This window comes from Pongo pygmaeus, chromosome 19 (assembly GCF_028885625.2).
Source record: "Pongo pygmaeus isolate AG05252 chromosome 19, NHGRI_mPonPyg2-v2.0_pri, whole genome shotgun sequence".
Lineage (NCBI taxonomy): Eukaryota > Metazoa > Chordata > Mammalia > Primates > Hominidae > Pongo > Pongo pygmaeus.
This window is the reverse complement of record NC_072392.2, coordinates 13,561,243-13,577,223: the sequence shown is the minus strand read 5'-3', so window position 1 is coordinate 13,577,223 and position 15,981 is coordinate 13,561,243. Positions and strand designations below refer to the sequence as shown.

Genomic DNA, 15,981 nt, shown 5'->3' with positions numbered 1-15,981 from the left:
ACCGGGGGGCCGAGGCTGCCCCAAGCTCAGGACTTGGGAGAGTCTAAGACGATGGTTTCTTAAGCACGGACCCGCGTTCCCCTTCCCGCCCCCTTGACTGGAGGCAGGGATCCTGCGCGGGGCCCCCGGGATTCCGTCTTCCCGCGGAGCCCCGGCCGCTGCCTCCCGGGACAGTTCGCACGGCCACAGGGGCGCACGGCGATGTGGCCTCCGTCCAGCGCGCTGGCCCGCCGGGGGGATGCTCTGGCACCTGTCGGGGTCCAGGCCTAGCATGGCCGGCGCGTTGCCCGACGTCGCCTCCGGCTAGGATGGCCCCTCCGGGCCCGGCCGGCGCCCTCTCCACCTCGGCCGAGCCGCTGTCCCGCAGCATCTTCCGGAAGTTCTTGCTGATGCTCTGCTCCCTGCTCACGTCCCTTTATGTCTTCTACTGCCTGGCCGAGCGCTGCCAGACCCTGTCCGGCCCCGTCGTGGGGCTGTCCGGCGGCGGCGAGGAAGCGGGGGCCCCTGGTGGCGGCGTCCTGGCCGGAGGCCCGCGGGAGCTGGCGGTGTGGCCGGCGGCGGCACAGAGAAAGCGCCTCCTGCAACTGCAGCAGTGGCGGAGGCGCCGGCCGCCCGCGCCCCGCGACGACGGCGAGGAGGCGGCCTGGGAAGAGGAGTCCCCTGGCCTGGCAGGGGGTCCCGGCGGCTCCGGGGCCGGAAGCACCGTGGCCGAGGCCCCGCCGGGGACCCTGGCGCTGCTCCTGGACGAAGGCAGCAAGCAGCTGCCGCAGGCCATCATCATCGGCGTGAAGAAGGGCGGCACGCGGGCGCTGCTGGAGTTCCTGCGCGTGCACCCCGACGTGCGCGCCGTGGGCGCTGAGCCCCACTTCTTCGACCGCAGCTACGACAAGGGCCTCGCCTGGTACCGGTGAGCGGGGCGGTCCCGGGCGGGGGCTGAAGGATCCGGGGGTCCTGGGCTGGGAAAGACGTGGGAGAGCCCTCGGTGACCCCCAGTTCGCCTTCCTCCCCACTTCACGCAGAAGGCGAAGGGTCATCAGGGGTCTTTCTTCCCTCTCCGCCTTCTCCTTCCTGGGAAGTGGATGTTGAGGGAGAGAGTGGGAGGGAAATTCTGGCCATTTTCATCCTTGGGAATCCCTTGCCAGCAAATAGCCAGTCTGGTCCCTTTCTCCTGCTCTGCGAAAGTATTCATGTAAAAGAAGTCTCTTCTAAATTAGAAACCTGTTCAACAATTAATAGATTTCCTTCTTCTTCCCAAGGAAGCTCGTTTTCATTCTTTATCTTTTGGAAAGTTCTCTGTGGTTAACACAGTCTTTACCATCAGGTATTTATTTACCTTGACCTTTTGCCAGATAGTTGTCCTAGGTGGGAAGTAATATAGCGACTTAGTAAAAGTGTCAAGAACCAGAGAATCTGGGTAGTTTGGAAAATATATGTCTGTCTGAGCAAGGGAAAGCAGCCAGGCACTGTATTTTAAAGGACGCTTGGCAATAACTTTTGTTTGAGGGCAAGGAATGAGTTTTGTAAAGTGCTTTTGATATTTGTAGGGAAAAGTAACTTTTGTCTCTTGACTGACAGAAACTTTTCTAAAGATCTTCAATCCTCTTTACAAATAAGGTAGCCAATTAAAAGAAGAAGACAAAAGAGAGAAAAATACATTGGCGCAACTTTGCCAGTACAGTTTAGGAAATAAGTCTCTCTTAGATCTTAATCTTAAATTTGCCAGTGTCTTCAAATTCGGACCACCTTTAATAATAAAATCAGCCAGATTCTAATAAATCTAGTGTTGCCTGGATTTTGTTTGCCATAATATATTGGCTTTTTTTTTTCTTTCTTCAAAGTACCAGTCAAAATTACATTGCTAGAATTCTCCATTTTATAAAGTTTATCTTATTCATAAAATATGCATTCTCTTTGTTATTTTAACTGAAACAATGTTACAAAAATTACAATACAATTTAGGTATATTTCAAAAAGCCCATTCAATTAATCATTCATCCCCAACACAGAAATGGATATGATTTGACAAGTTTATTTACTTGAGGGGCCAATTGCACCTCAGATTGATTTCAGGAGCTGAATTTACAGTAAATCCACTCATAGAGAAAAGATTTGGCCCTAAAAATAGAATTCGAACATTAAACACTTTTAAAACAGTAACTTTCCATTTGTTGGAAAGAAAAAACAAACAACCTTCCCTTAATATAGATTATATATCATTTAAAATCATCAGCCACTTAAAATATACCCTCGTGTTTCTGTCATCTATGTTGTATCCTCTGGGAAGTTCTTATAAAAATGACCTGTTGAATCTGGAAACAACAGGTCCTTCTTTTTAGCACAAAGGCAGCTCTGTTTTTTCCATCAAGGACACGAGAAAGAAGTGATTAAAGACCCCTAAAACTCTTATCTATAGCAGTTTGCATTGAATTCGGCCTCGTACCGTGCTGTAAGTGAACACATTTCAAGCTGACTGTCTGAAACATCTAACACTACTTTGGGCTCTGAGGTGCTATTAAATATGGTGAAATATTTAGTACGAAAACCCTTTATTTTCCTTTTGCCATATAAACTTTATTTCCACAAAGTAGGATTGTTTCTTCTTATTCCAGAAATGAGTATTTGAGGGCACAGTGTATCTGCAGACCTGGATCTTATTTTCCGTGGACCTTTCTGAGATCCTGTAAGGGGAGGAAGGTTTCAAGGTAACCAGAAACACAAGTATTTTTTTTAAAAAAAGAAAGAAAGAAAAAAAAAAGAAAAAAAGAGTCATAAACTTGTAGGCCAGTCTTTCCTTTGGAAACTGAATGTATGCTATAAAGTAAATCTCTTTCTGGATTGTTTACTCCAGCAGAAGAGTTTTGTAAAGCAATTTATGGTGGTTACAAAAATAACTGCACAGTAGACTTCATGGTTTGGTGAATTTAATTTTCTAAGTGTTGGAGCAATGTCTTTGTTTTACCATTTGCAGTGGTTTTTTATTGGATGCATAAATTTACGTTTAACTCAATTACATAGGAAACATTTAAAAAAAAAATCCAACCTATGGAGCCTGGATTATGTGATTGTTTAATGAAATTTCCCCACAGTTCTCTTTCATCTTGGCTCTGAACTTGGAGTTTGATGTTTGTGAGCAAGACTGAAGGCTCAACTATGAAAAAAAAAATCTCCCACCCAGAATGCCACTTAAATATTAAGTGCATTTTAGCTACTTATATTTAGCTAATAGTTTAGAACAGGGGATTCAGTTAGACCTGCATGAGTCAGCCCAAACTTTGCAATACAGGATTTGTACCACACACTTATGACCACACTATCACAGACACACACACATGAACAGAAATAAATTCCAGATATTTGCACCCAGCAGTGAATTATGGAAGAGAAAAACCTGTATAATTATTTTTAGGTGTACATTGACACGGGAGAATCCTAAAATGTCTAGCCTTTTTTTGCCCGGTGAAATCACTCAGTTAGCCATGATAGTTTGTGGTGGCAGTGCCACCTACTGTCCTCACAAAGGGACAAATCTGCTGCAATTAGCAAGTTTGAAGAAAGTGTCTTGGAGAATGAGTTTGTGAGTTAGAAATGCCTGTTGCTGAACTTTTTCAGTCAATTACTCTCACTGGGAAGAAAATAAAATATTTCATGAAGTTTTTTCCAAGAGTGAAGTAATAAACACTTCCTTCATTTGAACACACTTGTAGTAAAGATAAAGAAAACATTTATTATTCAAAATCTCTAGAAAGAAAATTATTCTCACTAATTTAAATGTCCTAATAGACTTCCTCTAAAATAAATAAAACAAAGGCAAATTTTTATATGCTGAGAAACTCGACCCTGATGGAGTTTTAAAAAAAAACACTCCTCATTACTTAATTTAGCAGACATGATATCACTACAACAAATGTCTGTGGCTTACATGTCACAGTAAAGCAGTCCCTTGCAATGAATAGTGTCCATTTCTCTTGTATGTATGGTGGCTTCATAAAGGAAAGGAAAAAGTTTCCGTAGCTTCAGAACATTGAGATCTTTGCTGGAAGTCAGGACTGAATACCTCTACTGTAGTTCAAGAGCAGGCGAGCTTAGAATTTAATAAGGAGGCTCTCTTCTGCTTGTTTCTATCTGCACCAACTAGAAGGTATGTCTCTTTTTTTCTTGTAAGCTAAAAGATACTTATTGATAAAGTAGTTAAATATGTGTGTACGTGTGTGTACACATACACATACATATGTATGTATATAAATGTTTAGATTCAATAACAGTTCAGTCTATTATTTTGGTACAAGATAGGAAATATTTATTATCCAGTCTCTTACACTAGCATGTCTATTTCTTATATTTCAGTTTCTTTTCTTTAGCAAGTCTGGACAATTTCAGCAGAGAAGGATATCACTAGAATCATTTTATTCTAGAGCATATAGGAAGATCAAAGATTGTCCAGCTCACAGTTTAGGAGCTAGTGCTCCCCTGACTTCATCAAAATTTGAAATTTTCTGGCCTCGAATGATCATGGCCCCGTTTTCCAAGTCCATTAGAGAGGCGTACTGAGCAGAGGCCCTTTCGATTCCTAGGAGGAGAAATTGGCATTTCGTAGCAGCTGGGAGCAGCTGCAAAGTCTCTCCATGTGCAGTTTCCCACCCTCCTGTACTGTGCAAGCCCCTTCTGTGTGAAGAGTTTGAAATGAAATCCGAGCCACGAAGCTGCAGTCTGGCCACCCATGCAAGGTCATGTGGACTGAAGGCCAAGGGCGCTCTGTCCTTAGGGCAGAGGAAAGAACATTGGGAGTAGATGATGGCTAGGAAGAGAGTGAGATGTTGCTTTGGACTCTGAGTCTAGAGTACTTGTCTATAGAAGTTCTCAGTACCTAGACATTCCCCACCTGGTCACAGGTTGGGGACCCAAAATACTGTCATCTAGTTTGCTAAATGTCTGAACTCTGGGCTCATCCCCAATAGACAACCAGAAATGCAAGTTGATCAGCCTAGTTCCTCTGTGTGTGTGTGTGTGTGTGTGTGTGTGTATCTGTGTGTGTGTGTGTGTGTGTGCGCCTTCACACATGCAGGAGCAGACACCGAGAAGGCAGGGACAATGATGGAATTTATGAGAGGAAAGTTACTAAGTAGATGGGGAATTTCTGAGCAATATTGGACATCCTGAGTAGGGAACAGTTTGGGGACACTATTGAGATCATAGTCCAGGCATTAAACAACACCAAAAACACTTGGTAGAGCTTGGACTGGAATGCCTTGTGTGAATGAATGTTCCTTTACAGAGATGAGATTTATAATACGCTCTTACACTTTATGTGAAATTCATAGACTTCTATGAAAATCCACCACTACATTATAATCTCCGGCCTGCTCTTTAAAAAGAAAATACCCTGGCCAAAATATTTGTCTCCTGTAAATAAGTCTGTTGATTGGCCAGGAAAGAATAAGTGCCAAATCTGTATTTTGGCAGGGTCATAGGAATGAAATAAGCCTGTGTAATTAATGACAATAGGGGCTAACCTCACATAGACCAGATGCTTACTTCATAAGAAGGGTGTTGCAGAGCAAACAAAACTCTCTGATAACAACAACAACAACAACAACAACAACAAAGGCCTCGTATCTCTCCGGGACACAGTTGAACAATTGCAAATTGCAATTACCGTCAGTCAAATTGCTGGGCCCAGTTGGGAACTTGATATTCTTAGCTCTTTTCCTTAGGGGGATATCTTCCTCCACCAAGTGATAGTAACTTGGCTGAAAAAGAGCATCATTTCTTGGTATGGGTTTCCTAATGATATTAAACTCCAAGCTTTTAGAACATTTGTTCTGCTTAAGTGATGAGTTGCAATTGTGAACATAAGGTTTCTTATTAAATATGTGCCTCTAATATGTAATCAGAGGAAATTGTACTCCCTCATCTTTGCATTTTATAAGGATGTCTTAAAAATGCTTGTCAGCACTTTAAAACTTTCGCTAATTTGATACAGTTTAAAAATCTCTATGGGGGATATTTATATAGTGAATAAATAAACTGTTGTGAAGCCAAAATTTAGAAATTGAATTTATGAGAGGAATGTTATTAAGTAGTTGGGGAACTTCTGAGCAATATTGGACATCCTGAGTAGGGAAGAATTTGGGTGGGCACTATTGGGATCATATTCCAGGCAATGCTGAGTTAGTGAATGGAAGCCTTTCCCCAATTTCTTGCCTTCGTGATGTAACTCTTTAATTTTTGCCTTACTATGTAGTCATGATTCTTCATGCCCCTAAAAATTTACATTTATCCTAAGATTGCCCGACTGTATTACAGAAATTTAGAACTGGCCTGTTTCAGTTGTCTGATGACAATAAATGTGAAAAGAGACAGGGGAAGTGTTTAATTAACAATGAAGTTTAGTACTTGCCATCGGGAGTTCGAGAGACATTTTTGCAAAGGTTTTAACACAAACTATTCACCGACTCGAACAGCCCACTTTGAATGTGATGTGTAGCGCCACCTAGTGGGAGGAGGAGTCAGCAAGGAACCCCTAAAGAGAGAACTTTGAAAAACCTCATCATCATAGAGCATATTTGCAGTCTCAATTTAAAAAAGAAACTACAGCAACAACAAAAGCTTGTGTTTAGGTAGCACTTATAGCAAGATGATCTGCCTAGTACGGATGAGCTGCACTTTGCCTTCTTTTCAAGCAAGGATAATTCACTTCTTTTAGGCAGGGAGTTTATTCTTTGGAGAGAAATAAGAGATTTGGCTTCACAATAAACTGAAAACCAAGATATAAATGATTAGGGGATTTATATTAAAAATGCCTATGACTGAAAGGAATACCATATGCCCCAGATTACTTTTGTTAGTGTGTTTTGCCTCTATGTCTGAAAGCCAGCTTCAAATGAAAATACTTCCAGATGATTTTATTTCAACATCAGTAATGCAGGCCTGTTCCTTCCCCTGTGTGGTACAGGCTCTGGAGGAGGGTCCTGTGATTCTAAACAGAAGCCTGTTTAACCCTTCAGGTGCCTGAGATGCCCTGTTGAGAATCCTGTCCACCACACACCGGACAGCTTCACAGGAAAGCGCTTTGAGAGTTCCGACAGGACAGGCGTTTCTGCGCGTGCAGTCCAGGGCCTGGGAGAGCAGGCTGGGATGAAGGGTGGTGGTCAGATTAAAGGAAGGCAGGATGAAAGGGACAAATAGGACAGATTGAGTGGAGAAACTGACAGACACCACCTTGACCACGTGACCCAGGTTAGCATTCCCTGTTGTGTTGAGATCATGATCCCCGATATAATACAATAGGATGGCACTTCACCTGTGTGGTAATCTTCCCCCAAATCCATAACCCCAGTATAGCCATGAGAAAACATTAGACGAACACTGATTGAGGGACATTTTACAAAATACTTGACCAGTACTCTGCAAAAGTGTCAGGATCATACAAAACAACCCCAAGACCGCTAAGCTATCCCAGATGTGGGGAGACAAAGGTGAGTCATTACTAACAAGTAAACACGAGGGTGCCCTTGGTCGGATCCTGGGTCCTAACTAAGGCATTTATGGGAAAACTGGGGAAATGTGGATAATGTGTGCAGTTTAGTTAATAACATTATACCAACGTCAGTTTCTTGGTTTTGATCGTTGTGCTGTTCTAGGGTTATGATATCCCCTAAGATGATCATTTGGGTGAAAGGGGTATGCGAATTCTCTGTACTATTTTTCACAATTGTAATATCTAAAATGATTCTAAAATCAAAGGTGAAAACAGCAAAGAAGGCAGCAGAAGCCTAACAGGCGTTGAAGGATGAGGGCTCATACTGAAATCCTGTCTGTGCTGATTCTCTTTTATTCTGTGTTTCTTCTTTCCTTTCCTTCGGAAGGGCCCCCAGGATGGGCCCGCCAGCCTCCCCTCCCCTGCCCCGCACCTGTTGCTTCCAGACATGCTGATCTTTCCTTCAGCTGATTTCATAATCATATTGGCTCACGGCTCCCTCCTACTCTCTTGTTCCCGAACCAAGCACAGAGACAGTTTTGTATTCCTTTCTTTCTGTCTTCTACGGGGGGCAAATGTAAAGTGAAGAAGGTGTGAAAGTTTCGCCAAAGCTTCTTGTCATAGAGAACAAAAACGTTGATGTAAATGACAGGTCTCTGAGGGCACAAAGAGCTAAAAACTAAAATAAGGGTCAGAGGAAAATCAGACTTGGGCGTATGACTTTTTTTTTTTTTTTTGCTACAAACATAGAAGGAACAGGTGTCAGTGGTTGAAAGCTGGTTATAGGGAAAATAGATAGGGCCAGAGCTGTAGATGCACCTTATGGCAAAGATGACAACACGGTCCAGATTTTTGAGGCCAGCTTAGGAATTTTATCTGGTTACTTCACTTGTTTTAACCTTTGTTGTAGACACTTTGGGTTATGAAACTTTCCATAGGAGCAAAACAGACCTGGAGCAATTAACGCATTCAAGGAAGAGGCAGGAAGAGAGAAAGTGCAACTTTCAGAGCTCTGGAGGACCACTTTCATTGCACCTTCTAACTATGCGGGTTTATTCCACTGAAACTGCTCAGCCACGCTCCCAGCGTTATCAGACTCAAAGTTCCTGTCTAGGTGGTGTGCTGTCGTTTTCTGCTTCTGTTTTTAAATACACAATTATGTTTATCTGGGCTTCTGGTTGACTAGAGTAATGAAAATCTCCCTCAAAACATTTCCTCTGATATTTTTAACAACTGTAAAAATAGTTTTATCCATATTACATTTTTACTTAAGCAAAACAAAACAACACCCACTCCATCAAGAGACTCCGAGAAACTAACAGTATTTTCTTTTAATCGTTCATTCACTTATCTTTATTGGTTCCGTTTTATCAACTGCTTTCGTGCGAGGGACAGACTGCAAATGCTTATGTAGTTAAAAATAATTTCTGTGATTTAATACCATCCTCTACTTGTTTGGCATTTTTCCATTTTAGTGGCTATACACTTTTCTTCATGCGTTTTAGCCTTTTTAAAAATAGCAAAATAATTGGACCCTGCGGTGTATCTTTGATGAAATCTATCATTTTAGAGGTGAGGTGATATTAACTGTATTTGTTGAGGCCATGCTATGTGCTGGATGATGCGGAATGATCTGTCGCTCGTAGTCTGATGTTATTAATAGGATTTCTATTTTTAAGCAGGTCCTATCATTTTCTACATTTTATAGATCAGAAAACAGGTTCAGAAAGATGAAATAACTTGTCCAAGGTCGTAGGACTATGTACGTCATAGAACTACTGCCAAACCCAGATTCACCCACCTCCAGCATGCCAGTGCCTCACCACTGGGGTGAATGGTCTCTATGAAGGTCTCTGGCAGAACTGCCCACAGGTAGTTGCTGCCTACATAGCAAGCCATCAGTGTCTCAAAGGTGCAGGGGATTGAAAGGCTGCCCCATGTGGTAGAGTGACTTGGACATTCTGATCTTGGACCTTTAGTTAGAAAATTGGGCAGCACGTTAGGGCCAGGTGTGGTGGCTCATGCCTGGAATCCCAGCACTTCGGGAGACAGAGGCAGGCAGATCACTTGAGGGCAGGAGTTCGAGACCAGCCTGGCCAACATGGTGAAATCGCATCTTTACTAAAAATACAAAAATTAGCCAGATGTGGTCATGGATGCCCCGCAATCCCAGCTACTTGGGAAGCTGAGGTACAAGAATCGCTTAAGCCCAGGAGGCAGAGGCTGCATTGAGCTGAGATTGCGTCACTGCACTCCAGCCTGGGCAACAGAGTGAGACTCTGTCTCAAAAAAGAAAAAAAAAAAAAAAAGAAAAAAGGAAATTTGGGCAATACATTAAAATATGGTTGTAAAGTGAATTTTTAAAAGTATTTAAATATATCTGTTAGTCAATTGGCCTATTATGGAATAACTAAAACCGCCTTCATTTTTGTCAACTTTTCTTCCTTTCTCTAAAGAAGTCGTGTGATCACAGAACTTATCTTGTTGAACATATCAGAAATCTTGTGTCATTCAATTGATTTTTCCCCCGTTTATTACAAAATAACAATAACCACTAAAAACACTCTCCAAATTGCTATGTGAGTAAGCCAATATGTTGTCAAAAATGTAATCAGAGCTGGGTGCTGTGGCTCATGCCTGGAATCCCAGCACTTTGGGAGGCTGAGGCAGGCAGATCACTTGAGGTCAGGAGTTCGAGACCAGCCTGGGCAACACGATAAAACCCTGTCTCTACCCAAAATACAAAAGATTAGCCGGGTGTGGTGGCCATGCCTGTAATCCCAGGTACTCCAGAGGCCGAGGTAAGAGGATGGCCAGAGCCTGGGAGGCAGAGGTAGCAGTGAGCCAAGATCTTACCACTGCACTCCAGCCTGGGTAACAGAGTGAGACTCTGTCTCAAAACAAAAAAAAAGAAAAGAAAAAGAAAATAAATGTAATCAGAAGGACGCTTGCTGCTCCTGGAATTGGAGCAAGGAGAGCTGAGGCCCGTGTGCCGTGGCTAGTGTCATCGAGCTACCCTGAGGTCCCTTTTGCACTGTAGGGATCCCCCAATCCAGTGCTCTCCCGGAAGCTTGCTGAGCCACTCTGCCAGTCTGTCTTTTTCACTATTCCATATTTTCACCTTTGGATTGATGCTTTTTAAAAATTCTTCAGATATGTTAATACCCCCAATGAGAGCACAACCTGGTTGTTATCCCAAGTACTATTCTATCTTCACTATTATTGTTATTAATAATGTTTGTCTAATTGATTTCCTGTCATCTGGTCATTATTAGCACCAAGCCTTTACTGGAGTGGTCAGACCATTAGTCACATAAGACATGACTGTTGATCTGAACTTCCTTTAGTTTCAATAAGATAGAATCATAAACAGATAGGATGTTGGAGGTAGAAGGTATCCGAAAGATAAAGATAGTCTTCCGAATAGGAAGAAACAGAAGTGCTTTGCCCAAGGTTAAGCTGAAAGACAAGAACTCAGTGCTTCTAATTCCAATGGTATAATTCTTAAATGCAATTGGGAAATAATTGCATATCTCCACAAATATAAGTTTAGTTTTGGCAGATTTGCAACAATGATAAAAATATTTTTTTGAATGGAATCAGTCATAGCATTATTATTATTTTTTTGTTTTACCTCACAGAGCTATTAAATTAAAGTATTGAATTGAATTGACTTAATGGTCAATTAATCTTTAAATTTCTGGTTTTCATCTCAGATGTTTTCCACAATATTTTGATACTTAGAGGTATGGAAACCCATCGAGCGTGATTGGTCTTTGGGTCCTTGGAAATAATTTGTGTTTTATGGCCGTTGCCTGCTTGTTAAAGATTAGCAGGAGAAATCTGAGTATAGACAGGAAAAAGTTTGCTTTTTTCTCTCTTGAGTGTTCAGAGTAGGAAGTAATCAATCAAATTATGGGAATAAAATTTCTTTCCCTTTTTTCAGAGTTCTTACTTGGATTAGATCTCTCCTTTCACTAGGAAATATCAAAGTTGCCTGGCTGGTTTGAATGACAAAGTCAAAAATGATGTGTTTGTTATGGCCATAAATCTCTGGGGATTCTCATTAAGTTCAGGTATTTAACAAAAGGGAACTGGATTAAGCCGCAACGAAAGTTACATTCCTGGAGCTAACTGCTCCCCTCGTCACCTTTCTAAACGGAAGCCATGTTTGCCCTAACTCCATGTTTTGAAAAAACGCTGCAACGATGCAGTGATTTCATTTCACAAACAAAGCTTTTCACAAAGTAAACAGAAACTTACACCTGTGTGTGCGTGTGTGTGTGTGTTTAATTTTCTGGTGAACTCTAATTATTCTTGTAGTTTCCTTTGTCAAATGTTGTGTGTTTGCTTTTTTGTTTTTTCTTGTTTTAAGAAAGGCAGGCCACTTTTTTCTTTCTAATGAGGCCTTACTCTTACTGCTTGGTGTAGGAGGCTTTTGGATTACAACATTATTTGTTCAAAAGCCAGAGGGTCTACTAGAATGCCTTGCTAGGGTTTAATGATGGAAAGAAAACAGATTGGATCAGTTTTATATTTATGTGGGGAGAGGTCATAGGGAGCTAAAGCTTGTGATGAAAATTCTGGGGATTTTCAGGTGCATTTGCCCTGTTGGCTAAGGGTGGCAAATTGGAGAGCAGGCCTTGGAGAAACTGCTCAGCTCCCACGGATTGTTACCAAGTGGGAAGGAGGGCTCCTAGTGCCTTGTCCTCTGACTTTTTAAAGAAACTTGGAATATCAACTTTTTAAGAACAGATTGGAAAAGAATTTATATATTAAAAACCGAACCCCACATGAAAACCAAACAAACATCTGTGTGGATGAAGCGAATCAATCTCAACTGAAGTGAATGGCTGCAAGTTTACAGCCTGTGACGTGTGGTGAAGGTCAGAGTTAGACAATCCACAGCTGGAGTGGAGCAGTGAGTTTTTCAAACTGTGAATCACAAGACATGAATGTCTGATAAAATCAATCATTCTTTAAAAATGGAACTATATATCACACCTCTAATCCCAGCACTTTGGGAGGCCGAGACAGGCAGATCACAAGGTCAGGAGATCAAGACCATCCTGGCTAACATGGTGAAACCCCGTCTCTACTAAAAATACAAAAAAATTAGCCGGGCGTGGTGGTGGGCCCCTGTAGTCCCAGCTGCTCGGGAGGCTGAGGCAGGAGAATGGTGTGAACCTGGGAGGCAGAGCTTGTAGTGAGCTGAGATTGTGCCACAGCACTCCAGCCTGGGCAACAGAGCGAGACTCTGTCTTAAAAAAAAAAAAAAATGGAACTACATATAAAATGGACTATACTAAGAGAGTGAATCCCATGTAGTAAGAAGACAAGTATTGTCTTGACAAACTTGGTTCTGTTTGTTATATTTACTTATATAGATGTGTGTGTGCTGAAAGGGTTGGGTGTAAAATGTATTTGTTATAGTGGATCTCAATAGAAAAAAACAGTTTGAAAAACATTGACTAGTGTACATGGAAGTCATGTTTGAAAAGACTAAAATGAATGTGCTTCAGGGCCCCTTGAGAAACTAAGTGTGAACATTTTATGCTATGGATTCTAAACTTCAATTCTTTTAACCTTATATGCCTATGGCTTGGAACTGTACCGTGAATAGAATCACTATGAGTTTAATGAAAAAACAAAAATGTAATGACCCCTTAGGCCAGGTGTCAGCAATCTTTTTTTTTCTGGAAAGGGCCAGATACTAAATACTTTAGGTTTTGTGGGTGGTACAGTGTTTATCACAACCACTCAACTCTGCTTGTGTAGCATGGAAGCAGCCACAGACGATATGTAAATGAATATGTGTGGCTGTGTTCCAATAAAACTTTATTGACCCAAACTATAAAACCACTGGCTGTTTGCAGACTTCTGGGCTAAGCCAGAGGCTTCAAATACCTCATGTGTGCTTCCTTTATTTATGGGTTACTCTCAGGTAAGCACCCGCAGCTAATATTCATGGCAATGTTAGGGAGGCAGAATGTAGGTGATGAAACTCCAATTCAAGATCCAATTCAGAGATAACAGAGCTCGATGTGGCTGTGCAGGAATGGGATTAGGTCATGCACTCTGGAACTGCATGCCAGTGACCTGTATTTTTGAAATGCACAAAGTTGTTTGGGAGGATGACATTTTCTAGAATGTGATTATATGCTCAACTACAAATATTCTGTTTTGAAATAGACATAAACACCAATCAAAGTAGTGGTAGGTCTTTTTTTTTCAATTAGTAATCTGTTTTGATGCTTCCTTGACTTTGTACTTGAGTGTGTTTAGTTTATAAACCATCCCCTGCACTCTCTTTTTCCTTTAGATGCCTGGGCACCATATGAATTATTTAGGAGTAGTAGGGGTACAGTGAGGTCACTTTCATTGTTACCTGACTTCTGCACTGAAACAGCGTGTCATTCACTCATCTGTCTGTGCAGGTGAGGAGTGAGACATCAAGTTGCGAACAAAGGTTGGGAAAGATTTTTGAAGATTATTATTATTTTTATTTTTGAGACGGGGTCTCGCTCAGTCACCAGATTGGAGTGCAGTGGCACGATATCGGCTCATTGCAACCTCTGCCTCCTGGTTTCAAGCGATTCTCCTGCCTCAGCCTCCCGAGTACCTGGGACTACAGGCGTGCGCCACCACACCCAGCTAATTTTTGTATTTTTAGTAGAGGCGGGGTTTCACCGTGTTGGCCAGGATGATCTCAATCTCCTGACCTCGTGATCTGCCCGCTTTGACCTCCCAAAGTGCTGGAATTACAGGCGTGAGCCACCGCACCTGGCCTGGAAGATTATTAAGCATCATGTTTAAGGAGTTGGGACTTTATTCAAGGTCAGCACAGTCCAATGGAAATGTAATGAGAACCTTATATGTAATTTCAACTTTCTAGTAGCTACTTTAAAGAGGTAAGAGTAAAGAGATGAAATTAATTTTAATAATATTTTAACTTAAGCCAATATGTCTAAAACATTATAATTTCAATATGAAATCAAAATAAAACATCATTAGTAAGAAATCTTGCAGTTTTTTCTATTAAGTCTTCAAAATACAGTATGCATTTTTTTTTTTTTTTTTGAGACAGAGTGTCGCTGAGTTGCCCAGGCTAGAGTGCAGTGCTTGATCTCGGCTCACTGCAAGCTCCGCCTCCTGGGTTCGCGCCATTCTCCTGCCTCAGCCTCCCGGGTAGCTGGGACTACAGGCGCCTGCCACCACGCTCGGCTAATTTTTTTGTATTTTTTAAGTAGAGACGGGGTTTCACCGCGTTAGCCAGCATGGTCGCGATCTCCTGACCTCGTGATCCACCCGCCTCGGCTTTCCAAAGTGCTGGGATTACAGGCGTGAGCCACCGCGTCCGGCCTAAAATCCAGTATGCATTTTACACTTACTGCAGATTTCAATTTGGGTTAACTACATTTCAAGAGCTCAGTAGCCTCATGAAGCCAATGGCTATTCTACTGGCTGCTCAAGGCACTGGAAGCAGAGTCAGAGGAGGGGGCATTGAAGGCTTGCAGTGGAGGACTGACTTCACAGATCCCCTCTGGTTCTGCTTTGGAAATCTAGTTCTCGGTGGTATACAGATGCACACTGGGGTAGGTGGCTGTTGAGGAATCTAGAGGACAGATGATAGAGGCTGGAACTAGAGCAGTGTGGTGTGCATGGGAAGTGAGGGAAAGATTTGGTAGATGTTTCAGAAGTAGGACTTATAACACTGTGTGGAATACTAGCCATGCGAAAAGGAGGAGGAAAGGGAGAGTAGCTGAATACTTATTAGTAACTTTAACTGTGATAAAGGAACACAGAGGTGGGTTGTGGTGGCTCATGCCTGTAATCCCAGCGCTTTGGGAGGCCGAAGCGGGCGGATCATGAGGTCAGGAGATTAAGACCATGCTGGTCAACATGGTGAAACCCCGTCTCTACTAAAATACAAAAAATTAGCCGGGCGTGGTAGTCCGCACCTGTAGTCCCAGCTACTTGGAGGCTGAGGTAGGGGAACTGCTTGAACCCGGGAGGCGGAGCTTGCAGTGAGCCGAGATTGCGCCACTGTACTCCAGCCTGGGCGACAGAGCGAGACTCCGTCTCAAAAAAAAAAAAAAAGAAAAAAAAAAAGGAACGCAGAAGGAGGAATAACAAGTCTCAAGGGGAACGAGCAATTTTGTTTCATACACATAAAGTGGAAAGCGCTCGGGGTTAAGCTGGAGCCCAGGAGTCAGGGGTCAGATTTGGGAGCCGTGATCACTACGGTTGTGTCAGTGGCCAGCACAGCCAAGATGTGAACGTATATAGAGGAGCAGACCTAGGTCTTCCGAGTCTTACTTGTGCTTATTTCTATTCTAGACCCAAAGAGAGAATTTCTGCAGTCTATACCATGCATGCAGAAATGTTTAGTGTGAACTGCTGTCCACAATTTACTTGGAAATGCATTAAAAAAAGGGGAAAAAAAAAAGGAGAATAGGGCTAGGTGCAGTGGCTCATGCCTGTAACCTCAGCACTTTGGGAGG

At 42.5% G+C, this 15,981-nt stretch overlaps 1 protein-coding gene across 1 annotated transcript in view; it reads left to right on the top strand.

Moving 5' to 3' along the window:
* The first annotated feature begins 294 nt into the window (after positions 1 to 294).
* HS3ST3A1 (heparan sulfate-glucosamine 3-sulfotransferase 3A1) overlaps positions 295 to 15,981 on the top strand; it is a 107,422-nt gene continuing 91,735 nt past the window's right edge. The window contains exon 1 of the mRNA XM_054459529.2: positions 295 to 907. Within this exon, the coding sequence (XP_054315504.1) occupies positions 309 to 907 (599 nt within the window). The 5' untranslated portion in view covers positions 295 to 308. The remainder of the gene's footprint in view (positions 908 to 15,981) is intronic.